This window comes from Aethalodelphis obliquidens, unplaced genomic scaffold (genome assembly GCF_003676395.1).
Source record: "Aethalodelphis obliquidens isolate GAN/ISIS:26980383/991018 unplaced genomic scaffold, ASM367639v1 scaffold59, whole genome shotgun sequence".
In the NCBI taxonomy this organism is placed as follows: Eukaryota; Metazoa; Chordata; class Mammalia; order Artiodactyla; family Delphinidae; genus Aethalodelphis; species Aethalodelphis obliquidens.
Genome location: NW_020838003.1, coordinates 2,073,347 through 2,099,244, shown reverse-complemented (window position 1 = coordinate 2,099,244; position 25,898 = coordinate 2,073,347). Strand labels below are relative to the sequence as shown.

General features: G+C 36.6%; 1 protein-coding gene across 11 annotated transcripts in view; it reads left to right on the top strand.

Moving 5' to 3' along the window:
• ANKRD17 (ankyrin repeat domain 17) overlaps window positions 1–25,898 on the top strand; it is a 162,282-nt gene that overhangs the window by 119,543 nt on the left and 16,841 nt on the right. For all 11 annotated transcript variants that reach the window (XM_027087542.1, XM_027087541.1, XM_027087540.1 and 8 more), the window contains 6 exons: window positions 1,085–1,201; window positions 11,898–12,069; window positions 13,212–13,659; window positions 14,318–14,473; window positions 16,330–16,479; window positions 17,836–19,472. In XM_027087542.1, coding sequence (XP_026943343.1) covers window positions 1,085–1,201; window positions 11,898–12,069; window positions 13,212–13,659; window positions 14,318–14,473; window positions 16,330–16,479; window positions 17,836–19,472 — 2,680 coding nt within the window. The remainder of the gene's footprint in view (window positions 1–1,084; window positions 1,202–11,897; window positions 12,070–13,211; window positions 13,660–14,317; window positions 14,474–16,329; window positions 16,480–17,835; window positions 19,473–25,898) is intronic.

Genomic DNA, 25,898 nt, shown 5'->3' with positions numbered 1-25,898 from the left:
AATAAAACATTTTCTGTTTTAGAATTACTTTATCTTTTTAAATAGTACTTAAGCTAATTTAATTTTAATGTAAATACTAAACAATCTAAAGCAAATTATTGTTACTATTCATTAGTGCTGTAATCTATTCAGACAGATATCTCTTCTGAGAGGAACAAGTCAGTGGATTTTTTTTATACCTAAACAAAAATTAACACAGTACTTTTAATTATGGTCAAGAAAACTCTTAACATGTTCAACATAATATAAAAGTTGGAGTAACTGTCAGTTTAAGAATGAATTTGCTAGGATTTTTGCAGGGAAAGTAAGGAAAAATAAATCCCTTTAGAATTCTAATTGAGATCAAAATATTTGAATAAAATCCTAAGACATGCCTCTGAAAATCTAAAAATGTCTTTAATTTTCTCAGCAGTTATCACATGATAGTGAACAGCTTTTTCCCATAAGTTTTATTAAAATAGCTAATCCACTGTCTTGCCTGCCTCTAGATTCATTTATGACAATTAATGTTCCTAGATACCCCTTATGGAAGGGGGGCAGAGATTTAAAATAAAGCTTTTGTCTTAATAGGGAAATATCCCTTTCCTGTCAAAAACTGTATGTTCTAAGAATGAAATCACTGAGATGTCTATAAATACATGCTTTTTATGAATGATTCCAGCACAAGAAGTTATAGCAACAAAGCTTAAATATTTGAGAACAGTTCTTGCCAAATAAGTATTTTAAATTGTTTTAAACCTATTTTTTTTGTTGATGTTGACTTTTTCCTTTAGCCCATTAACCAGCTGACAGATTATTGCAGCTCTATTTATAGTATGCTTTCTTATATTTAAATAACAGGAGTAAATAATTTTAGTACCAGTCAAATGGATATTATTTTGAAGAACAATAGAGGCTCTTTGCTAATGTATTTTTAAAAATATACCATTTAAATTATGTTTTTATTTGCATTCTTTTTTTGCCTTACTACTGATCTTTATTGCTTATGTTCATTCAAGTACCTTAATTAATATTTTCATGTTTTCAGGAATCTCTCTAAATGTTAATTTTTTGAGTCTGGAAACATCTTAATTTTTCATTTTAGGAGATGCTGAAGAAGTGCCACCTTTGTATGGAGTCGATAGTACAAGCCAAAGATAGACAGGCTGCTGAAGCAAACAAAAATGCCAGCATTTTATTAGAGGAGTTAGACTTGGAAAAGGTAATGGTAACCTTTACATATGAAAAATACCTACTTTTTTCCTTTCAGCTTCTCTTCCTCCTAATTTGTAATCTGTGGTTTTTTGTTTTGGTTTGGTTTTGCTTTAAATTATGTACATGATTTTTCTCTCCAAGTTTGGCTCAGATAGTGGAGAGGATTATGAGTATTTTAAACATCATTATATCATTAAAATAGTTTTCTTTATAATCGAATTAACAAAATTATTGTAGGAATTGCATTGATCTGCAAGTCAGGGAACCTAGCCTCTAATGCTCAATTATCTCAACTAATGTTCTCTTAATCCCCATCCAACTCTGTACTTCATTGATCCTAGACCTTGTAATTTGTTGCCAGCGGATTTATCAGAAGTACCAAATACACTAGGAAGGCATACACTACCAAGCCATGACCAACTAGTGAAATACGACCAGTTGATGGAATGTTTAATGCGCACCTTTTTATTTTATTTTATTTTTATAAAATTGTACGATTTAAATGCATGAAATGTATTGTATATCTATTATTTTTTTAACATCTTTATTAGAGTAGAATTGCTTTACAATAGTGTGTTAGTTTCTGCTTTATAACAAAGTGAATCAGCGATACATATACATATATCCCCATATCTCCTCCCTCTTGTATCTCCCTCCCACCCTCCCTATCCCACCCCTCTAGGTGGTCACAAAGCAACGGAGCTGATCTCCCTGTGCTATGCGACTGCTTCCCACTAGCTATCTATTTTACATTTGGTAGTATATATAAGTCCATGCCACTCTCTCACTTCGTCCCAGCTTACCTTTCCCCCTCCCCGTGTTCTCAAGTCCATTCTCTACGTCTGTGTCTTTATTCCTCTTTATTCCTTTCCTGCCCTTTAATGTGTACCTTTTTAAATGGATGATTTCTCTTGTATTTTTCTCTTTCAGGCACACTACAGTATCATTCCCATTTATTCCCATGGGGAGTAAAATACTCCAAACAATGTACAGTTTGGGCAGTCCCATAGCTGCTTCTTTACTCTCTGTTCCTATCAATAACTGTACTCTATAATGTAATAGTAGGAAAAGAATTGGTTGGTATTGAATATTATGGAATATATATTCTGCCATATTTCATCTTTTTAAAACAGGTTAAAAATGCTATGAAATTTAACATATACTTTTTAGATTTATAAAGGATATGCAGTGATAGTGGGGGCTGGGGCACCCCCCCCCCATGCAGTTGAAAAGCAATGTGTAACTTTATACTTGGGCCCTCCATATCTTCAGTTTCAAGTCCCTGGATTTCAACCAACCACAGATTATGTAGTACTGTAGTACTTATTCATTTTAAAGAATCCGCATAAAGTGGGCCTGCACAGTGTTGTTCACAGGTCAATTGTATATATAACATTTTTCATTTGAGTCAAGTCCATTCTTTTTAATTAGACTTACTGACTTTGTTAAGCTATATATTTCATCTCACATAAAGAAAGTATGAATTATTTTAAACATTTTGTTCTAAAGTCAATGTGAAAATACAGTATTCTGAAAAATATATTTAAAATCAGAGGTTCTTTTTTTTTTTTTTTTTTTTTCCGGTATGCGGGCCTCTCACTGTTGTGGCCTCTCCCGTTGCGGAGCACAGGCTCCGGACACGCAGGCTCAGCGGCCATGGCCACGGGCCCAGCCGCTCTGCGGCATGTGGGATCTTCCCGGACTGGGGCACGAACCAGTGTCCCCTGCATCGGCAGGCGGACTCTCAACCACTGCGCCACCAGGGAAGCCCCAGAGGTTCTTCATTTTAAAAACTTTCTAGTTTAGATTCTGATCAAATGAAAATTAGCTTTTTTGGCCACTTTGAAGTTTTAATTGAACACATTGAGAACAGATATGGTTATAATTATTGTAACTATACCTATTTTTAATATTCAGTTTCATCAAATATTTATTTAATGTTCACTAAATACCAGGCGATATAATAGGGCCAAGTTGTATGACAGAATATGTATTATTTGAGTCTTCTCTGTAAGAAATATTATTACCCTCATATTACAGATGGAGAAACTGAATCTATGGAAGTTAAGTAACTTGCCGAAGCTAGGCTAAGATTTAAATCCACTTTTTTTAATTCTAAATTCCCTGCTTTCCTCTCCTCCCTTAATTGAAGTCAACCTACATTTTAGTGCTTTCTCCTTATAATATTATAATATCCTGTTTTTGCATTACTCTCTCATTTTTATATGTTAGAATCGCTAATTTATTTCATAATATTGTTTCTTTTTGCATTTTTATAAATCTTAGAAGACATCCTTTCTATAGCTGAGACATAGATATCTGTTTTTAAATAAAATCTTTAATTGTTTCATACCTTTGTTGTTTATACGTTACATGAAGTACATTTAGAGATTTACTGCATACCTGTGAATCAAAGTCAAGAAGCAGCTTTTAGGAATGTCCTATTGTGCATGTCTTCAATGATTTATTTTCTTTTTTCTTTATTACAATAATGTGTTCAGTTTAAACTGTGAACTATGCAAAGATAACTAAAAGAACAGCATACGCCATCATTGTAAGGTAACTGAAGTTCAAAACCTGGTATGGTAATTAACTAAAAGTCCTCACTTCTGACCTTTAAAACCTTTAAAGACCTTACATGTTCTGCCCACTCACACCACTTCTTACTCCTGTCTGATCTTATTTTACTACTTTCTCTTGGTCACTTTGCTCTATCCATAATGACCATCCTTTTTGCTCTTGCTATGCCTTCTGCCTTGAATGTCACTTCACTTGCCTCATATTTTAGTCTCCCTTTCACATTCTTCCTACTCTTCTTCCCTTCTTTATTTTCATGTTCTAATATTCTAAATACTGTATTTTACTTAGTTAGCTTGTTTGTCTCTCTCTACCACTAGATTGTATGAACTACAAAATGGTGCCTGGCATGTTAGTAAACATTTGTTGAACAAATAAATATCCATGTATATGAAAACTGTACTTTTTAAAAATTAGAATCATGCGAACATATTACTCTAATACTTGCTTTTCCCTCTCTCAATAAGTGAAGAATATTGTCAACTGATAGTGATTTATAACTGCATAATATACTCCATAGTAGGTTTGTTTCCAGCTTTGTCACTACAAATAATGTTGCAATAAACATCATTATACATGTTTCTTTATATTTTGGTGCTTTTATTTTTATGGAGTAAGTTTCTTCACTTAGGTCAGTATATTTTAAATTTGATACTTTCAGAATATTTTCCTACTACCATCAGCAATACATAAGTGTTTTTTCCTTGAATTCTTGCCAGTCTTTCTTAACCTAGATGGTCATGCTTTCAGAGCCTCAGATTTAAAGCAATTCAAAAGGAATTTCTTTCAATGTCATTGCATATTTTCCAGTTTTTTTTTTTTTTTCTTTTTCGGTACGTGGGCCTCTCACTGTTGTGGCCTCTCCTGTTGCGGAGCACAGGCTCTGGACGCGCAGGCTCAGCGGCCATGGCTCACAGGCCCAGCTGCTCCGCGGCATGTGGGATCCTCCCGGACCGCGGCACGAACCCGTGTCCCCTGCATCAGCAGGCAGACTCTCAACCACTGCGCCACCAGGGAAGCCCTATTTTCCAGTATTAATTGTTAATCAAAAATTAATTAGATGCAAATTCTTCTGCATGGACTGATACTTTATAAACAGTATTGAATGGGGATGGTACATAGAATTCTAGACTGTGGACGAGACTGTTCTTTCCTGAACTCCAGCCCCTTTCTATTTCTATTTGAAAAATTATCAGATTGAGATGTGTTAGGGTTTGGTTCACTATTTTTAATGTATGATTTACATCTGGAAAAATACACCGTTTTGTCTTTTGAGGCTCAGTACATTCTGGCTCCACCATTTCTGATTTAGAAATATCATTGGAGTGGTCTTGTCTGGTTTAACTTGGATGTTCTGCATGGGTAACTTGTGTAAAAATGCTCCTTTGATCAACCTTTCTAATTTGAAAATGTTGGTTAATAGGTTTATAAAAATTGCTGCTGAGAATACTGCTCATTATATTTACCAGATTCCCTTATCCTTATGCAGCAAACACTATGTGGAAGAGTCCATGCTCTAGAGCAGTTCATCTGGTCTAACTGTGGAATACTCTGGTAGTTAATATCTTGTTCTCTTAGGACATGAACAACTAGGTTATGTTTTGGGCTGTTAGAATCCATAGTGGGTATTATTGGTCTGCATTTTTAATGTTTTACCCCTCTACTTTATCACTTACTGTTTTTTCTCTTTGTAAACTTTCATAATCTTTTAGGGAGCTATGTACAGTATATTTTTAAAATATTCCTAATAGATGTTTTCAGTTGGGTTTTTTGCCACCACTGAAGCTATTAATATGCCCACCTCACAATCTCAGTTTCATACATTTCATTCTCTGATTATCACCTCATGTCTTTTCAGCTTTACTCCCTCTAGAATTCTACCTCCAGCAAGCCTAAAAACATTCTGTCTACCAATAAATTGTAAGATCCATTTATCGTACCACCCTTCACTGGCCTTACTCTTTTCTTTCTCCTTTTTCTTTATTGAAGCCTAGTAATTAAAGGTGTCTAAGGAAAAAAAGCATTCAACCTTGATGACTAATTTTACTTTAAATGTGTGACAGTGAACCCTTTAATGCCTCCCAGTAGTCATACTATATATTTCCCTAGTTTAATTTACTCTCCCACTCTCCTAGACCATTAGTTCTTTCTCCTTTATCCTGCGACTTCTGGTACATCCTCTTCTTCAACCTCTGATGACCTTGCATGCTACTTCAGTAAGAAAACTGAAGCACCAGAAGAAAACTGCCAGAGACTTCCCCTACCCCATCTCCCCAACCCACCAAGCCCTGTACCCATATATTTCCCACCAATTACTAGATAAACTTGTTGTAACCAATCCCTCCATTTGTGAACTACATCATATTTTCTGTCTGCCATCCCTTACTCAAAAACATTGTTTTGGGGCTTCCCTGGTGGCGCAGTGGTTGAGAGTCCGCCTGCCGATGCGGGGGACACAGGTTCGTGCCCTGGTCCGGGAAGATCCCACATGCCGCGGAGCGGCTGGGCCTGTGAGCCATGGCCGCTGAGCCTGCGCGTCCGGAGCCTGTGCTCCGCAATGGGAGAGGCCGCAGCGATGAGAGGCCTGCGTACCGCAAAAAAAAAAAAAAAAAAAAAAAAATTGTTGTGGCAGTTTTCTTTTCTTCTATATCATTTTCCCCCCTCTCCTGGATCATCCTCATCATCATATAAGCTTCTTTGTCCAATCTTAAAAAAAACTTCTGATTTTTCCAACACGTACCTCCCCGCCCCCCCATTTTCAGCTACAAGCCCATTTCTGCTCCCATTTGCAGCAAAACTTGTCTATTTTGGGTATTCCAATTCTTTTTTGTCTTGAATTTACTCCTACCAGGCTCTCACTCCTACAGCTCCACCAAAACTATGCCTTTACGGTCTTTGGGGACTCTCACTAGCTAAATCCAGTGATTACTTCTCTATCCTTATCTTACTAAGCCTAATAACACCTGACATACTCTATTTATCTGGCCTTCATTACACTACACAGTCTTGGTTTTTCTCTTATCTTTCTGAATGTTCCTTCTGTATCTCTAGTTCCTCCTCTTCTCTCCTCTTAGTTGGCAAGTCATTTAGCTTATTACATGATCTTCTTTATCCACTGGTCATCTCATCCTGCTTCTTACCTTTAAATATATACTAGCTGATCCCAAATTTATATCTTTAGTCCAAACCTCTTCCCTACATTCCAGTCTCTTATATCTAGCTAGCTACTCAGCATGTCCTTTTGGATACTTAATTAGACATCTCATACTTATGTTCAAATGTGAACTCCTGATCTTTGCCCACTCCAAACCCACAACTCTGTCTTGTAATTTGCTCAGGCTAAAGATATCGATATCATGCTTGATTTCTCTCTGTCCTCCATTGTGTTGGAAAATCTAGTTACCTTTGCCTTAGAACTATATCAAGGATCCTAGTCACTATTTATCACTTCTCACCCTGATTCAAGTCATTAATATCATCTTTTACCTGTATTTCCACAGTAGTCATTTAACTGGTCTCCCTGATTCCATCATTGCTCTGCCGTCTGTTCTCTATTTAACACTTAGAGTGATCCTATATATCAGTTAAATCAAATCACTCTTTTGCTCAAAACCCTACAGTGCCATTTCCCTCAGAGTAAAAGATAAAAAGTCTTTAAAATGCCCCGTGGGACCTTAGGTGATGAAGTCTCCTGATATGTTCTCTGAAAGTCATTTTCTATTATTCTCAACCAGACTGACCTACTTAAACATTCCAGGCCTACCTGAACATACAGCTTATATACTGACTGTTCTCTTTGCCTGCTATACTTCAAATCTTTTAAATGTTTACTTAAACTTCACCTTCATGTTCCCCTATATGTCCCCATACACACACTTCTCTTCCTCTGCTCCAGTATTCCTGTTTTACATTGTACTTAACACCTTTTTAAAAAACTGTATAATGTATTACGTTTGCTGTCTGTGTGCCTCCCCCAGCAACTAAGTGTAAGCTTCATAAGCTTCATGAGGGCAGGGATATTTTGTCTTCTGCTTAGTCCTAAGAGACTAGAACCATGCTTAGTACATAGTTATCAAAAAAATTTTGCTGGATCCTGCCCTTCCCTTCCCCTGTACTCCTTGACCTCTTTTTCTGTTATTGATACCACTACTGAATTCAGAAATAATTGAAATCTTGATGTAGTTTTCAGATTCTCAATTATCTTTGCTCCGCATTCTCTATATCCATCAAATAAGTTAGTGTAGTAAATTAACTTAATCCAGTATCTGGCACATATTAACCCCCTAAATATTAATGGTATCAGTATCATCATCATGACCTTTAATTGAGCTTTGGCAGTCTCTTTATGTCTTCTGTTCCATCCTCTCCTAAATTATCACTTCTCACCTGAAGTATTGCAGTAGGCTTCTTAACAGTCTGTCTATAAATACCTTTGCCTCTGTCATCTTTTGCCTTCAGTTTAATCCTTCTTTATTCCAGTGTAACTTTTCCAGTTCCCATAGTTTCTGATACACAGATATGATTGCCTTTACTCCCTACTCGAAATCCTTCAGTCTTCATTGTCTGCATGGGAAATTTAAAACATTTGGCTCTTCCTGTCTTCTCTAGGCTCATCACTCACTATGGTTTTCTACTCCTCACATATCTCATTCACATAACTGTATCCAAATATGCACATGGGGGACTTCCCTGGCGGTCCAGTGGTTAAGACTCCGCACTTCCAATGCAGGGGGTGTGGGTTCTATCTCTGGTCAGGGAGCTAAGATCCCACGTGGCTCGAGGTGCGGCCAAAAAAAGAAAAAAACAGATTTGCACATGGTATTTCTTTAGTCTGGACTGCCTTCCCCTGAATCCTTAAATTCTCATCTTAAAAAGCTTAACTCTCAAACATCAGTTTGTTTCCTGAATCTATAATTAGAAATCACCAGTTAGGGAATTCCCTGGCAGTCCAGTGATTAGGACTCAGTGTTTTCGCTACTGCTGGGGCCTGGGTTGGGGAACTAAGATCCTGCAGACAAAAGAAAAAATCAGTTGGACTAGTGCCCTTTCTTTCCTTTTCCACAATGAGGTTATTTATTCTGCAATTTGACTCTTTTCTTCAAAACCTCTACCCTCCCCCACATATGCTCACAAACATGTAGCAGTTCCCCGGTAAGTGAAATGAGGTCTAGGGCATGTACCTTGTGAGAAAATATAGAATGTAGGCTGAATTTCTAACCCTGTTTACCTGCACCTCCAGACTTACTCGAGTCTCACAGTTTAAATACTCTGTTTTCATCTTTTCTCCTTCGGATCTTGTATCAGTTATTACCACCTCTCCCATACTTTAGTGCCTGCTATTTCATTAACTCCTACCCTCTTTCTACAACTTCATGAAGTTAACTATCCTAATGAAACCTTACCACAAATTTAGTATTTTGTTTCCTTATCTAAATATTTTAAGGGAATAATCTATGTCTTGTTGACTCTACTTTTCTTTTTTCTTTTTTTCTACTTTTCTTTGTAATTCTCCATCCAGGACCATTTGCTGCTTACTTCTCCACTAATTCAGTGAACTAACTATGGCAGAGGTCACCAATGGCATCTTATTGCCAAATCCAGAATAAGATTAGACATCTCATACTTGTGTCCTTACTGATACTTTGTGATACTTACCAGTGTTGATTTGCCTTCCTTTATGAAACTCTTCTCCCATTGAAGCTGCTTTCTCCTGATTGTCGTCTTCTGCCTGATATATGCCTTTCTAAAAGTCTCATTTGGTCTTCCTTTTTTTTTTTTTTTTTTTTGTGGTACGCGGGCCTCTCACTGTTGTGGCCTCTCCCGTTGCGGAGCACAGGCTCTGGACGCTCAGGCTCAGCGGCCATGGCTCACGGGCCCAGCCGCTCCGCGGCATGTGGGATCCTCCCAGACCAGGACACGAACCTGTGTCCCTTGCATCAGCAGGTGGACTCTCAACCACTGTGCCACCAGGGAAGCCCTAGTTTTTCTATTTTTAAAAGTTCTTCCCCCCTCTTGAATACCAATCACAATTATTTCTTACCACTGGACACATTTTAAAAATCAAGCAAAATTAATAATTCATCTGGCCGAGCCAAAAGTCTTAAACCTCACTTGTTATTTTTATCCCCCCAAATCTATTTCCTGGCTTTTTTTCCATACAGATGTAATATAGATGAAATATCAGTTTTATTATTCCTGATTCTAAATTGGAGAGGCTTAGTATCTATCTGTAGCCACAGTTGCTTTGAAAATGTTTCTTTGGCACACCCTTCACCCCCCTTTCTACTCCTTCTCTTCCCTTTACACTTAGCTATTTATTTCTTGAAAGTCAGCAAAACAGATCAACCCCAGGCCTCCCTCACTGGAGCTCAGGCAGAGATGTAGAAAGTATAGGGATCCTGAGGACAGGCAGCTTAGCTACATTAAAGCAAGGCTGAATGAGCTGAGTCATACACGCTCAGTTCCTTCTTTCAAACTCACCAGTCAGGTAGTACTCCTTCCTTGTAGTGAACTAGGGTGTGAAGGTCACCAATTACTGTTTTCTTCTCAGTCCTTTGGAAAGGTCAAAAGCTCCTCCCTTACTGGTCTTCAGAGGAAACTTGGGTACTTCTGGAAGACCAGCAAAAATTTCTAGGGGGTAGGTACTATGCAGACAATTTTTATATCTCCAGTTTCCATTTGTGTTCTTTCCTAAAATCCATCTGCTTGAGAAAGTATCTGGTGTTCTATAGATTCTCCTTATTTATTTACCTTTTCGGAAACAAAAGTCATATCTCTTACCCAAGAGAATGTAATTATGGTGCATTGCCCCAGGGTGTGAAAACTTTCAAGGTGGGCAAGACCTTTTAGTCACCCAACAAGGATTATTTCAAAAGGGAGGAGGGGTGTCTAGCAAAAGCTAGAGACTTAAAAAGTCAGACTTTTTCTCAAGAAAAGTAAGTCTGATTTGGCTTATAAGTTTGTCTTTAAGGGCTGCTTTCAGTAGTTAGGATATTGTGACATTTTCCATAAACTAAGTATCATTGTTTTGACACATATTTAAAATATACATAAAATGTATAGAAAGCTAGATTATATCAAGGAATATGTACTTTGAAAATGTCATTTAGAGAACATGCAAACAAAAGAGTTTGTAGATGATTTTACCATTTTATGAGCCAAAGAGGAAAATTTAATAGTTAAAATAGCTTATTAAGAGATGTTATTGGACTTTAAAACTTATTCCTAGTTTTTTTGACTGTGAAAGTAATATGTATCCAGTTTAACAAATAGAAACAATGTACAGTTATATAAAGTAAAATTGAAAGTCACCATCTTTCTGCTACTTCTTGTCCAAGCCCATGCTCTAGAGGTAATCACTAGTAAACCTTTGATTTGTATCCTGGATAGATTCACATAAAGCACCGCCCCCCCCTCCCACACCAAATGAGGTCATTGGTTTGCAATTTGCCTTTATTTTCCTAGCAAATGTAAATTGTGAACATTTTCCCAGGTATACATTTATAACTTTTAATGGCTGCCTAGTATTCTGTGAATATATACTGTTGTTAACTTCTCCCCACCCCATGGATTTACCTAGCTTCCATTTACTAGTATTGTAATCAACTTTGCAATGGAAAGTATTAAGCCTATATTTTTCCACTAGAGGTAGTCATTTTATAGAATATATTCTTAGGATAAGCACTTTGTAATTTTCATAGGAGGCTTTCAAATTACCTTTCTAAAAATGTTAATGTTTATACTGACAGCAGTGTAGGGAAGAATTCATTTTCCCAAACTCTTGCTAGCTGATATCTTTTTTAATTTTCCCAAATTAATGAACAAAATATGGTAGCTTGTTATTTTAATTTATATTTCCATAGTGATTATGAAGTTATGTATATCTTTATCATTCATCCATTTTGAAATTAGGTTGTCTTTATCATTAATTTGATCTTGACATTTAAAAATATTATTTTCTCTTTACAGTGATTTGAGTATGATCTTGATCAAACAATGAATTGAACTAAGATGACTTTGAATTGTATGGTATCCCAGTACCCTTAATGATAAAATGACATTATGTGACAACTTTTTTCCAAGGTAAATTCCAGTGTTAAAATTCTGTTTTATTGATTCTTTAACAGTTAAGGGAAGAAAGCCGGAGGCTGGCTTTGGCTGCAAAAAGAGAAAAGAGAAAGGAGAAGAGAAGAAAGAAAAAAGAAGAACAAAGAAGAAAACTAGAAGAGATTGAAGCCAAAAATAAAGAAAACTTTGAACTCCAAGCTGCTCAAGAAAAAGAAAAGCATAAAGTTGAAGGTATTTTCTCTAAACCATCTAATTTGTTTCATGTAATACATTCTACTCAAAATTATATTTCCTTAAATATCAGTAACTTAAGGTGAAAAAAGATCTCTACGTTATTAAGGCCTAAAGTATTCATATGCTATTTTCATTTTTTGACTTCTTCCCAGCTTTTTATTATAAAGAATTTCAAACCTACACACAAGTTGAAAGAATAATGAAACAAACACCTGAAATACCCTTCACCTAATTTAAAAATAAACATTTTACTATATTTGCTTTATCTTTTTCTCTAAATATACATACATAGTTTTTTCCTAAGCCGTCTGAAAGTAAATTGCAGACATCTGACATTGCACCTATAAAACATCAGCACACATCCAAGGAATGACATTTGCTTACATAATTGCAATACCATTTATAATACCTTAAAAAATTAACAGTAATTCCATAATTTCATCTACAGCCAAGACCATATTCAGATTTTTCTTAAATGAGGGAATTATTTTTAACTAGGTTCTAAATAAAAAATTATTTGAGATGAGGATATTGTTAGAAAGGACCATTGTCATTAAACCACCAAATATTTATGCTGTGTGTGTGTGTTAATTTCCCCCTCCTCCAGCCTTTTATTTTGAAAAATTTCAAACTACAGAAAAGTTTAAGGATTAGTATAATGAACGCCTGTAAGTCACCTAGATTCATATAACATTTTGGCACATTTGTTTATCTTTTTTCCTCTCTCTTTTTTTGAATAGTCTTATATATGTTGTACACATCATACGAAATTACCCCTAAATACTTGAGCAGTGTTTCCCAGAAAAAGAACATTATTTTACATAACCACAATAACATTATTACACTTAAGAAATTTAATAATTATGTAATAATATGTAATATACGGTACATATTCATATTTCCCAAAGTGTCCCCAAAATATTTTTTTAACTGCCTACTATGCGTTGTTTAGAACTTAGGGACAGAGAGAATAGATCAATCATATCCATCTCATTACCAGTGAATGCTGGAATGACTGATAACTTTATATCTAATAGTAGTAGTAAAGTAAATTCAGCATTTATTTTTGTCGAGTGCTTAAATCTAAATATATGCCAAGAACACTAGAACTTGCTAATTCAGTATTGCTACTTCTACAGATGAACCTGAAGTCTTGACAGAGCCTCCAAGTGCCACAACCACTACTACCATAGGTATATCTGCAACCTGGACCACTTTGGCAGGTTCCCATGGTAAAAGAAACAATACCATAACTACAACCAGTTCAAAGAGGAAAAACAGGAAAAATAAAATTACTCCAGAAAATGTTCAAATTATATTTGATGATCCACTACCAATCTCATACAGTCAGCCAGAGAAGGTGAATGGAGAGTCCAAGAGCAGCAGTACCAGCGAGAGTGGAGACAGTGATAACATGAGAATTTCCAGTTGCAGTGATGAAAGTAGTAACAGCAACAGCAGCCGAAAGAGTGACAATCATTCACCTGCTATGGTCACCACCACTGTGACCAGCAAGAAGCAGCCATCAGTTCTGGTTACATTTCCAAAGGAGGAGAGAAAATCTGTTTCTGGCAAGGCTTCAATAAAGTTAGTTCCAATTTTCATTTTCATGATTTATAGTATCATTATGAAACACTTTCTTGCTGAATTGTTTAGTAAAGCAGGCAGATGAACAACTGACAAAATAAGGGTTTGTCTTTGTTCTAAAGAAGGCATGATTTCATTTGAATTAAAGAATTACTGTAGGGCTTCCCTGGTGGCACAGTGGTTGAGAGTCTGCCTGCCAATGCAGGGGACACGGGTTCATGCCCCGGTCCGGGAAGATCCCACATGCCACAGAGCGGCTGGGCCTGTGAGCCATGGCCACTGAGCCTGCGCGTCCGGAGCCTGTGCTCCGCAGTGGGAGAGGCTACAACAGTGAGAGGCCCGTGTACCACAAAAAAAAAAAAGAATTACTGTGTAATTTCTTCATTTTGGTTGTTAAACTTAACCCATGAAAAGTATTAATTATGGTTTCTCAGGGATTATTATTGTATTTCAGTTCTGCTAAATTTGACCTCTAGATAATATCTTCTTAAAATTGGCCCTTCATATTATGCTAAGTATTGAAAAGTGAAAAATAAATTTCTCATTTATTCATCATAGTATTCTTAAAATAAAGAATATAATCATGTAGTAGATTGCCTTTATCATTAAAAATTCTACATCTCTTCTATATTTAATGTGTTTTTCCTCCCTGTTAAAGATTGTCAGAGACTATCAGTGAAGTGACCAGTAATTCTCTTTCCACTTGCACAAAATCTGGTCCATCTCCCCTTTCCTCTCCAAATGGGAAATTAACAGTAGCAAGTCCTAAGCGTGGACAAAAGAGGGAAGAAGGATGGAAAGAAGTTGTAAGAAGGTGACTGATTATTTCTTTTATTGTTTTTCTCATTTTTATATGTGCTCTATTTCACAATGAAGCATAGTTTACCTTACAGTTAAATTCCCCTAACTCTTCCAGAGGTTGCAAACAAACTGGTGGCCCAAGGCTGCATCTGGCCAACAGAGACGACCCATACTATATTTTAGATGGAAAAAAAAAGTGTATGTTAACACTTTTAAAATTGAGAAATTTTACATAAAAAGTTAGATCATTGTGGTGTCTGCTTGACCCCCATAGGTATTGGTATTTGGTAGTGAGCTAATTTATTCAAGGTGATAGATTGTCTTGTTCGGCTTTGTAACCTCAGAGCCCACTATGTAGTGTCTACTGCATACTTGTAAATATTTGGAGAATGAATTAAGTATTGGTTTTAAACTATTCTTCAAATCATAGGATACCTTTATTTCAGGGGTTTTAGGACTAAAATATTTTGCTTGGAATTTTTAAATAATATGTATTAAAAAGTAAAACAACATCCCAGAAACTAAAAGGTGGTAAGATACCACAGACCTAGAAAGGATGTGATCCATTATAAATCTTTGATAACCTATTTTAAGGAACTCTCCAGAAATTCCATCAAAAAAATTAAACTTTTGATTGTTTTAAAACAAAATCTGTAGTGAACCAAGCTTATTACTGTTAATCTCAAGATGTACTGTACATTTTTTATCTTATTTTGGGCCAACACTTCCCCTCAACCCCCATCTCTATCTTTATCTCTTTCTCTGTCTCACACACATTCTTTTGAACTAACTGAAATCACAACATCAGAATACTTTCTGTACAAAAATAAGAGAATTCAGTTTTCCTGCATGTATTTTATATTGTAGTATGCAAGCAAATTCTTAACTAACTTAAAATAATGATCACTGACTGATTATTATGTTCTTTAGGGAAAAAGGAATTATCAAGTAACTTAGTTATGTATACAAAAGGGCAGGGATCATACCTTACCATTTAAAAAACGTATAATTTCATATTTAATCTATTCTAAATAAATAATTTACTTATTCATTGAAGCACAGTTGGCTCCTTCTTTTTATTGAGAGTTATACTGTTTTTCTTTTAGAAGTATTCTTTAATTTAGACTTGTCAGAAATTTATATCTACCTTTCCTGAATCTGAATGTTTAAAATTGTAATGTAATTTTGTAGGTGTTAGGTGGGTTTTGCTTTTTTGGAATTCCAGCAGGCTTTTCTCTTTCCTCACACAACTAAACGTCCCTTAGCAAGTTTCCATATTTGTGGATAATCATTTTAATGACTCTAGAAGAATGCAGGGCAACAATGAATTTTTAGTGTCATCCTTTCAGTTATATATTAGGGAATAAAAACAAGAATATGAGTCAAACACCCAAAGGTACCCACAAGAAGCCTTTCTTGACTCCTTGGGGTAGATTAGATGCCCCAACCAATGTGTCTTTATGATACCCTGTTAGAGCTCTTACAACATCGTGTTGTAGTTTTCTTACTTGGTTTCTACATAGTCAGTATATGTAGGCAGGAACCCCTGTCTTTTTTTTGCCATTAGTATTTGCATTAACACAGCGTATATCTACATGTATGTGCGTCACAGATACTAATGAAGGACGAAAGTCAAAAAAGCAAAGTTTTTGGTAATGAGATGAGAAGCTGTGGTAAAGCTCACTCTCTCTCTTTCTCTTTTCTGTGGCTCTTAGTTGCCTTTTATCACTTAGAGTGAGAGTAGGTAGAAGAGGCTTATTCAACAATATTCTGCATTTACAGAAACATATTTTAGTAATAATTCTTATTTTAATTACAACCACTGATAATTATGATTTATCTTAATTTATTTTTGCAACTGTTAAACAGGTCAAAGAAAGTGTCTGTTCCATCAACTGTGATATCCAGAGTGATTGGAAGAGGAGGCTGTAACATTAATGCTATTCGGGAGTTCACTGGTGCACACATAGATATTGATAAGCAGAAAGACAAGACAGGAGACCGGATAATAACTATAAGGCAAAATTTTGTCTCTTACGATTTTTTTCTTTTGTATTTTATTGCACTAGAGCTTAATTATCAATATATATAAGCATTTGAGTTTTCAATGGAACTTTGTATTTAATAGCATACTTTTTTAAATGGGAATTTGATTCGTGTTTAAGATAACCTTTACAGTTTTTTTTTTCTTATTTATATGCTCTTGTGAAGTATTTCAAAGGGCTTTAAAGGAATTTTTCTTTTGTGTGTGTATGGCAAAGGTTTGAATAATCTTTTCCTTATATAAACTTGTAATATGACATTCTTAAACACTTTTTAAGAAGGAGTAGGTTTCTAACACATTCTAATCTGTAGTTTTCCATCTTTCTCTTAAATTAGCATTTGAGATTTGTTATTCTGAGATTGTATCTTTAGAATATGAGCTCAGTAATAGGTTTAAATCTGAAGTGGATATTTGTTTTAAATTGAATACTTGAACATGTCTGTGCCTGAATACCCTTAGAGTTAAGATGATATTCTAAGAAATCATAAATTTGGTTGTGAGAGACAGGTGCCCTTCCCAGTAATAGAAGGACAGATAGTTTTTTAGCCTGCCTCAAGAGGAAGGAAGCAATTAACCAGCTCTGTTTTGCACTTATCCCCTTCTCCTATCTTGTTTATCCCTCCCCTGGGATAGGTGTAGTCACAACTTGCCTTATCCAGAGAAGAGGGGAAGTAGGTACCCTTTATAAGTAATTTTCCCCTTAGGGTCTCCATAAGGCTTTCCTTTCAATCAAATATTTTCCTGAACATCCAAGACTGGGGTTTGACCTTATGGCCATTGTTGTAATTATCAGGATTCTTCTCTCATTTTGAGACATCTGTCCAAAAGAGTTATAATAATCACTCTACTAATAGAGAAACCACTAATAAATATAAATGGGGTCATCTTAGCTACCAGGATTTAAAATAAAATACTATTTTCTTACTCAGTGGTATTATTTTTCTTGCTTATTTGTACTGCTTTTAATATTGATCAGCTGTTCAACTTCATGGTAACAATATGGATTACGTAGGATTTTAAGTGCAGTGCTTTTCCTGTCTAGAATGTATTTCACAGTTGGAAGATGATTGTTTAGTCTGAGGAAACAATAGTGAAATTAAATTTTTGGGAAAAGAAGTCATTTACTTTTCCTTTGAAAAATATAGTGGTGTGTCAGGACAGTTTATTGCTTTGTTTGCATAATACCTCAAAAATAGTCAGAAAATTGCTTCTTAACTTTTATCTGTTCTCTGTATGTGTGTACATACACATACACACATGAATTAATTTAGGCTTTACATATTAAAGAGGGGAAATTGGACCTAATTTTTTTTTTTTTTGTCAACTTATAGGGGTGGCACTGAATCAACAAGACAAGCAACTCAGTTGATCAATGCTCTGATCAAGGATCCAGACAAAGAAATTGATGAACTTATTCCAAAGAATCGTTTGAAAAGCTCCTCAGCAAATTCCAAAATTGGGTCATCAGCACCTACCACCACTGCTGCTAACAGTTCCTTAATGGGAATTAAAATGACGACTGTAGCTCTGTCATCAACATCTCAAACTGCCACAGCACTCACTGTGCCTGCAATTTCTTCTGCATCTACTCACAAAACCATTAAGAACCCAGTGAATAATGTGAGGCCTGGTTTTCCAGTTTCTCTTCCATTAGCATATCCTCCTCCACAGTTTGCACATGCTTTGCTTGCTGCTCAGACTTTCCAGCAGATCCGTCCACCAAGGTTGCCCATGACACACTTTGGAGGTACTTTTCCACCAGCTCAATCCACTTGGGGTCCTTTTCCTGTCAGGCCTTTGAGCCCTGCCAGAGCTACTAACTCGCCTAAGCCTCACATGGTGCCTCGCCATAGCAATCAGAATAGCAGTGGTTCTCAGGTGAATTCAGCAGGTTCTTTAACTTCAAGTCCAACAACTACAACCAGTTCATCAGCTTCAACGGTGCCTGGTACATCTACAAATGGCAGTCCAAGTTCACCTTCTGTTAGAAGGCAGCTTTTCGTCACAGTTGTGAAGACATCCAATGCCACCACAACAACAGTCACAACCACAGCAAGTAACAACAGCACTGCACCCACAAATGCCACATATCCTATGCCTACTGCCAAAGAACACTACCCAGTATCATCCCCATCTTCCCCATCACCACCAGCCCAGCCAGGAGGGGTTTCTAGAAACAGCCCTTTGGATTGTGGAACAGCATCTCCAAATAAAGGGGCATCTTCCTCTGAACAGGAAGCAGGTAGTCCACCAGTAGTAGAAACAACAAACAGTAGACCTCCAAACAGCAGCAGTTCTTCTGGGAGTTCATCAGTTCATTCTACTCAGCAGCAACCTCCGGGATCTGTTTCTCAGGAGCCAAGACCACCTCTTCAGCAGTCTCAGGTTCCTCCCCCGGAAGTTAGAATGACTGTTCCTCCTTTAGTAACAACAAGTTCTGCTCCAGTGGCGGTGCCTTCTACTGCCCCAGTGACTTACCCTATGCCTCAGACACAAATGGGATGCTCCCAGCCTCCGCCTAAAATGGAACCCCCTGCTATTAGACCACCCTCTCATGTCACAGCTGCCCCTCACAAGAATCCAGCTCCTGTGCAAAATTCATCTGTTGCAGTCCTCAGTGTCAATCACATTAAAAGACCTCACAGTGTTCCCTCTTCTGTCCAGCTACCTTCGACCTTAAGTACACAAAGTGCTTGTCAAAATTCAATACATCCAGCAAATAAGCCTATTGCTCCCAATTTCAGTGCCCCCTTACCATTTGGGCCCTTTAGCACATTGTTTGAAAATAGCCCTACTTCTGCTCATGCCTTCTGGGGAGGATCTGTTGTTTCATCTCAGTCAACACCAGAATCTATGCTATCAGGAAAATCCTCATATTTGCCAAATTCAGATCCTTTACATCAGTCTGATACTTCCAAAGCTCCAGGTTTTAGACCACCATTACAGAGACCTGCTCCAAGTCCCTCAGGTAAGTTTGTATTTTCTGACATTCTGCAGCTGCTCGTTTATACAAATGATTTTGAAACTCTGGGTTATTTTCTAATACTTTTACTCTGTGACTGGGTCAGATAGACAGTAGTACTGATTCAAATGCTATTGTATTGACTGTGTCTAGAATGGCATTATTATTTTTTAAATCTTTTTAGAAGCTGTAATGGATTTTTATCTTAAATTTACTATAAATATGTTTATTCATCAGGTATATTTTTCTCTCTCAAAGTAAAGAAAAGGGGACTTCCCTGGTAGTCCAGTGGTTAAGACTCTACACTCACAATGCAGGGGGGCCGGGTTCCATCCCTGGTCAGGGAAATAAATCCCACATGCCACAACTAAGACCAGGCGCAGCCAAATAAATAAATAAAAATATTTTAAAAATAAATAAATTTAAAAAGTCTCTTTTTTTTTTTTGCGGTACGCGGGTCTCTCACTGTTGTGGCCTCTCCCATTGCGGAGCACAGGCTCCGGATGCGCAGGCTTAGCGGCCATGGCTTGAGGGCCCAGCCGCTCCATGGCATGTGGGATCTTCCCAGACCGGGGCACGAACCCGTATCCCCTGCATCAGCAGGCGGACTCTCAACCACTGCGCCACCAGGGAAGCCCCTCATATTTTAATTTAATAAGATAATGCCATCAAAAGTTTGCTTTTAGTTCAAATAAAAAATTATTACCAAAGATTTTTAAAATTTGATTTCACTTCCGACTGTCTTTTTTGTTTTAAAAATAATGAGAAAAATGTAGAGATACATAGTTCAAAAGGGTAGGCACTAACTATATGTGCTATTTAAATTTAATAAAATTAAAAATTCATCTCAGTCAAACTGCCCATTTTTAAAATTTTTTCCCAGTTTTGTTGAGATGTAATTGATGTACATCACTGTATATGAGTTTAAGGTGTAGAGCATAATGGTTTGACTTACATACATTGTGAGATAATTGCGGCAGTAAATTTAGTTAGCATTCATCATCTCCTATAGATACAATTTTTTAAAAAAAAGAAAAAGGAAAAAATATTTTTCCTTGTGATGAGAGCTCTTAGGATTTAGTCTCTCTTAACAGCTTTCCTATGTATCATACAACAGTGTTAACTACCGTTACTATGTTGCACATTACATCCCTAATACTTACTTATCTTGTAACTGGAAGTTTGTACCTTTTGACCACCTTCCTCCAATTCTCCCACCCCACCCCACCTCCACCTCTAGTAACCACAAATCTGATCTCTTTTTCTATGAGTTTGTTTGTTTGAGATTCCACATATAAGTGAGATCATACAGTTTTTGTCTTTCTCTGTCTGACTTATTTTACTTAGCATAATGCCCTCATGGCCCATCCATTTTGTCAGAAATGGCAGGATTTCCTCGTGTTTTTTTGTGGTTTTTTTATGACTAAATAATATCCCATTGTGTGTGTGTATGTGTGTGGTATGTATACATATATGTATACATACCACAGCTTCTTTATCCATTCATCCATGGATGGATACTTAGGTTTTTTCCATGTCTTAGCTATCGTATATAATGCTGTTACGAACATGGAACTGTAGGTATCTTTTTGAGTTAGTGTTTGTGTTTCTTTTGGATATAGTTCCAGAAGTGGAATTGCTGGATCATGTGGTAGTTCTATTTTTAGTTTTCTGAGGATCCCCCTTATTGTTTTCCATTGTGGCTGTAGGCTGGTCATATTTCAAGTGCTTCCTTGTTAAGCACATAATGGCTGGTAGCTGCAATATTGGAGAGCCCAGATACTGAACACATCTGTTAATATAAAAAGTGCTGTTAGACAGTGCTGATATCTAAAGAGGATCTAAAGATCTGGTTTTGAGTGACTGCTTTTTCTTTTTTAACTTTTTACTTTGAAATATTTTTAGATTTATAGAAGACTTCTTCTATAATTACCCCAATTTCCCCTAAGTAAACATTCTTACACCATATATTTATTAAAACTAAGAAATTAATATTGGTACAGTACAATTAACTGGACTACAGACTTTATTCAGATTCCACAGTTTTTCCAATAATGTTCTTTTTCTGTTGCAGTGTCCAGGATACCAAGTTGCATTTTGAGCTTTGTGGTTTTGTTGTTTTTTTTGTTTTTTTCTTTTTGCGGTACGCGGGCCTCTCACTGTTGTGGCCTCTCCCGTTGCGGAGCACAGGCTCCGGACACGCAGGCTCAGCGGCCATGGCTCACAGGCCCAGCCGCTCCGCGGCATGTGGGATCTTCCTGGACTGGGGCACGAACCCGTGTCCCCTGCATCGGTAGGCGGACTCTCAACCACTGCGCCACCAGGGAAGCCCAAGCTTTGTGTTTTAATGTGACTATTTCAAATAATTAAAGATAATTTCATTGAGTTATTTGTAGTGAGGTGGATGGACCTAGAGTCTGTCCTACAGAGTGAAGAAATTAGAAAGAGAAAAATAAATACTGTATGCTAAAAACAAATACTGTATGCACGTATATATAGAATTGGGAAAAAAATGTGGTTCTGTAGAACCTAGGGGCAGGACAGGAATAGAGACGTAGATGTAGAGAATGGACTTGAGGACACGGGGAGGGGGGAAGGGTAAGCTAGGACTAAGTGAGAGAGTGGCATGGACATATATACACTACCAAATGTAAAATAGATAGCTAGTGGGAAGCAGCCGCATAGCACAGGGAGATCAGCTCGGTGCTTTGTGACCACCTAGAGGGGTGGGATAGGGAGGGTGGGAGGGAGATGCAAGAGGAAAGAGATATGGGGAAATATGTATATGTATAGCTGATTCACTTGTTATAAAGCAGAAACTAACACACCATTGTAAAGCAGTTATACTCCGATAAAGATGTTAAGAAAAAGTCTACCATTAAAGCAGTAATAAAATAAAAATAAAGATAATTTCATGCTAGAGATAGACAAACTATGGTCCATGTGCCAAGTATGGCATACTACCTGATTTTACATTTGTGGGTTTTTTTAATTGAGTTATAACAATTATGTAATATTTAAAAAAAATTTTTTTAATTTTTAAGAAGAATAATATGTGACACAAAAAATAGTACATTTGGAACTTCCCTGGTTGTCTCGTGGTTAAGAATCCGCCTTCCAGTGCAGGGAATGTGGGTTCAGTCCCTGGTCGGGGAACTAAGATCCCACATGCCACGGGGCAACTAAGTCCTGGTGCTGCAGCTAGAGAGCCCACGCACTCTGGAGCCCGTGCGCCACAACTACAGAGAAGCCCACGTGCCACAGCTAAGACTCGATGCAGCCAAAAATAAATAAATAAATAATTTTAAAAAAATAAAATAGTGCATTCAAATTTCAGTGTTCATAAATAAAAGTTTTATTGAAATACATCTATGCCCATTCATTTACATATTGTGTTATGGCTGCTTCCATGCTCTGCTGACAGCCTAAAAATATTTATTATTTAGCCCTTTACAGAAAGGTTGCCAACTTGTTATGTGTTATTGAAGAGATGACATTCTGGGACTAAAAATTTCTAAATAGAATGGAAACTGATTGTTATTTTTACCTATTTCTATAACACATAAATATAATGTAAAGAACATGGTCAGTAAATATTTCCTTGCTGGGGGTTGATTGAAATATTTTCATGTACTTTCAAAAACACTTTCTCTTAATACTAAATAGAATCAATATAATTTGGTTGTAAAAGCTTCATATGCTAATTAGTACATTGGAAATGCTTTTACTTTTTTCATTTTTTTATTTTTAAAAAAGTTTTATTGGAGTGTGGTTGATTTACAGTGTTATGTTAGTTTCAGGTTACAGCAAAGTGAATCAGTTATACATATATCCACTCTTTTTTGGATTCTTTTCCCATATAGGCCATAACAGAGCATTGAATAGAGTTCCCTGTGCTATGTAGTAGGTTCTTATTAGTTATCTATTTTATGTCTAATAGTGTGTATATGTCAATTCCAATCTCCCAATTTGTCCCTCCCTGCCCCTTACCCCCTGGTAACTGTAAGTTTGTTCTCTACATCTGTAACTCTTATTTCTGTTTCATAGATAAGTTCATTTGTACTCTTTTTTTTAGATTCCACATACAAGCAGTATATGATATTTGTCTTTCTCTGTCTGACTTCACTCAGTATGACAATCTCTAGGTTCATTGATGTTGCTGCAAATGGCATTATTTCGTTCTTTTTTATGGCTGGGTAATAGTCCATTGTATATATGTACCACATCTTTGCCCATTCCTCCATTGATGGACATTTAGGTTGCTTCCATATCCTGGCTGTTGTAAACAGTGCTGCAGTGAACATTGGGGTGTGTGTATCTTTTCAAATTACGGTTTTCTCTGGATATATGCCCAGGAGTGGGATTGCTGAATCATATGGTAGCTCTGCTTTTAGTTTTTTAAGGAACCTCCATACTGTTCTCCGTAGTGGCTGTACCAATTTACATTCCCACCAACAGCATAGGCCAGTTCCATTTTCTCCACACCCTCTCCAGCATTTATTGTTCGTAGATTTTTTGATGATGACCATTCTGACCGGTATGAGGTGATACCACATTGTAGTTTTGATTTACATTTCTCTAATAATTAGTGATGTTGAGCATTTTTCATGTGATTTTAGCCATCTGTATGTCTTCTTTGAAGAAATGTCTATTTAGATCTTCTGCCCATTTTTCGATTGGGTTGTTTGTTTTTTTTGATATTGAGCTGCATGAGCTGTTTGTATATTTTGGGGATTAATTGGAAATGCTTTTATATTTCATTTTTGTAGAGTTGGAATTTAGTGAAAATACTTCACTTTTCAAAAAATGTGAAATCTAGGTAATGTGTTAAGAAAGACTAAAATTAAGATTTAGAGAAAAATAAATAAATTCTTGTTTTGTGGAAAAGTATAGAAAAAAGCCGTGCTATATTGGGAGGTAAGGTGTTGGGGTGTACAGTTGATTGGAGCCAAAATTAGCAATGAAGTTTAACTTAAGAGTCTATCAGAGGGAAGTATTAGATTCAGGTCAACATAGGCATGTTTGCCTTTACAGCTATACCACTATTTCTACACCCTAGAAATTAACATTAATTCAGTAATAGCACCCAATATGTAGTACCATCATCCCAAATATACCCTTTATGCCTGTATGTTTCTTTTTTTTCTCCTTTTGATCCAACCAATCAAGATTCACACATTGCTTTTGGCTATTATGTCTCTTTGATCTCCCACAGTCTAAAACATCTCACCACCTTCTTTTGTTCTTCTTGACATTGAATCCTTTGAAGAGTCCAGTTGTACTGAAGAATGTCCTGCATTTCAGATTCACCTGTTTTCTCAATCTGTGGTTACATTCTGGTTAAACATTTCTAGCAGGAACATCAGATGGGTAATGTTTGAATCTCACACTGCATTGTATCAGGAGGCACTCAGTGACAGATTGTCCTTCTCTTATCTATGGAAAGCATGGCCACTTAGTTAAGATGCTGATTGTCAGATCTCTCTATTATAAAAGTATAGCTACAGGGGCTTCCCTGGTGGCACAGTGGTTGAGAGCCCACCTGCCGATGCAGGGGACACGGGTTCGTGCCCCGGTCCGGGAAGATCCCACATGCCGCGGAGCGGCTGGGCCTGTGAGCCATGGCCACTGAGCCTGCATGTCCAGAGCCTGTGCTCCGCAACAGGAGAGGCCACAACAGTGAGAGGCCCGCGTACCACCAAAAAAAAAAAAAAAGTATAGCTACAATCTTTTTTTTTCTCCTATAGTTTTTTTTTTGGTTTGTTTTTAGTTTTGTGGGGTTTTTTCGGTTTTGTTTTTGTTTTTTTATTTTAGTAGCACTCTTAAGTTCACAGCAAAATTGAGAGAAAAGTACAGGGGTTTTCCATATACCCCCTGCCTTCACACAGGCACAGCCTCCTTTATTACTACATCCCACTTCAGAATGGTATTTTTGTTACAGTTGATGAACCTACAGTCACACATCCTTATCAAAGTCTGTAGTTTACATGGGGTTCATTCTTGGTGCTGTACATTCTGTGGGTTTGAACAAAAGTCTAGTATAGTAACCATTATACTATCATCCAGAGTATTTTCAGTGCCTTAAAAATCCTTTGTGGTTTGCCTACTCATCCCTCCCTTCCCCATACGTTTTTAAAGGTAAAATTTTATACAACTCCTTGGCCACTAAACCTATATAAATTCTAGTGTTAATATTAAATCTATATGTATTCTATAATAAGTAATAAAATGTCAGAATTAAAATTAAATGTAAAATGTTTTCCTTGGTAATTTCTTTTTCATAGCTATATTTAGAAAATAAAGGGGGAAATAATGAGTGGAATAATGAGTGGAATGACTGGAAGAAGTAAGCAAGGAGAAATTTTTTTAATAATCTAAAATATTTTTGGATATATTAGGGACCTCTTGGAATTTTAGGTTTTTCTAATTATA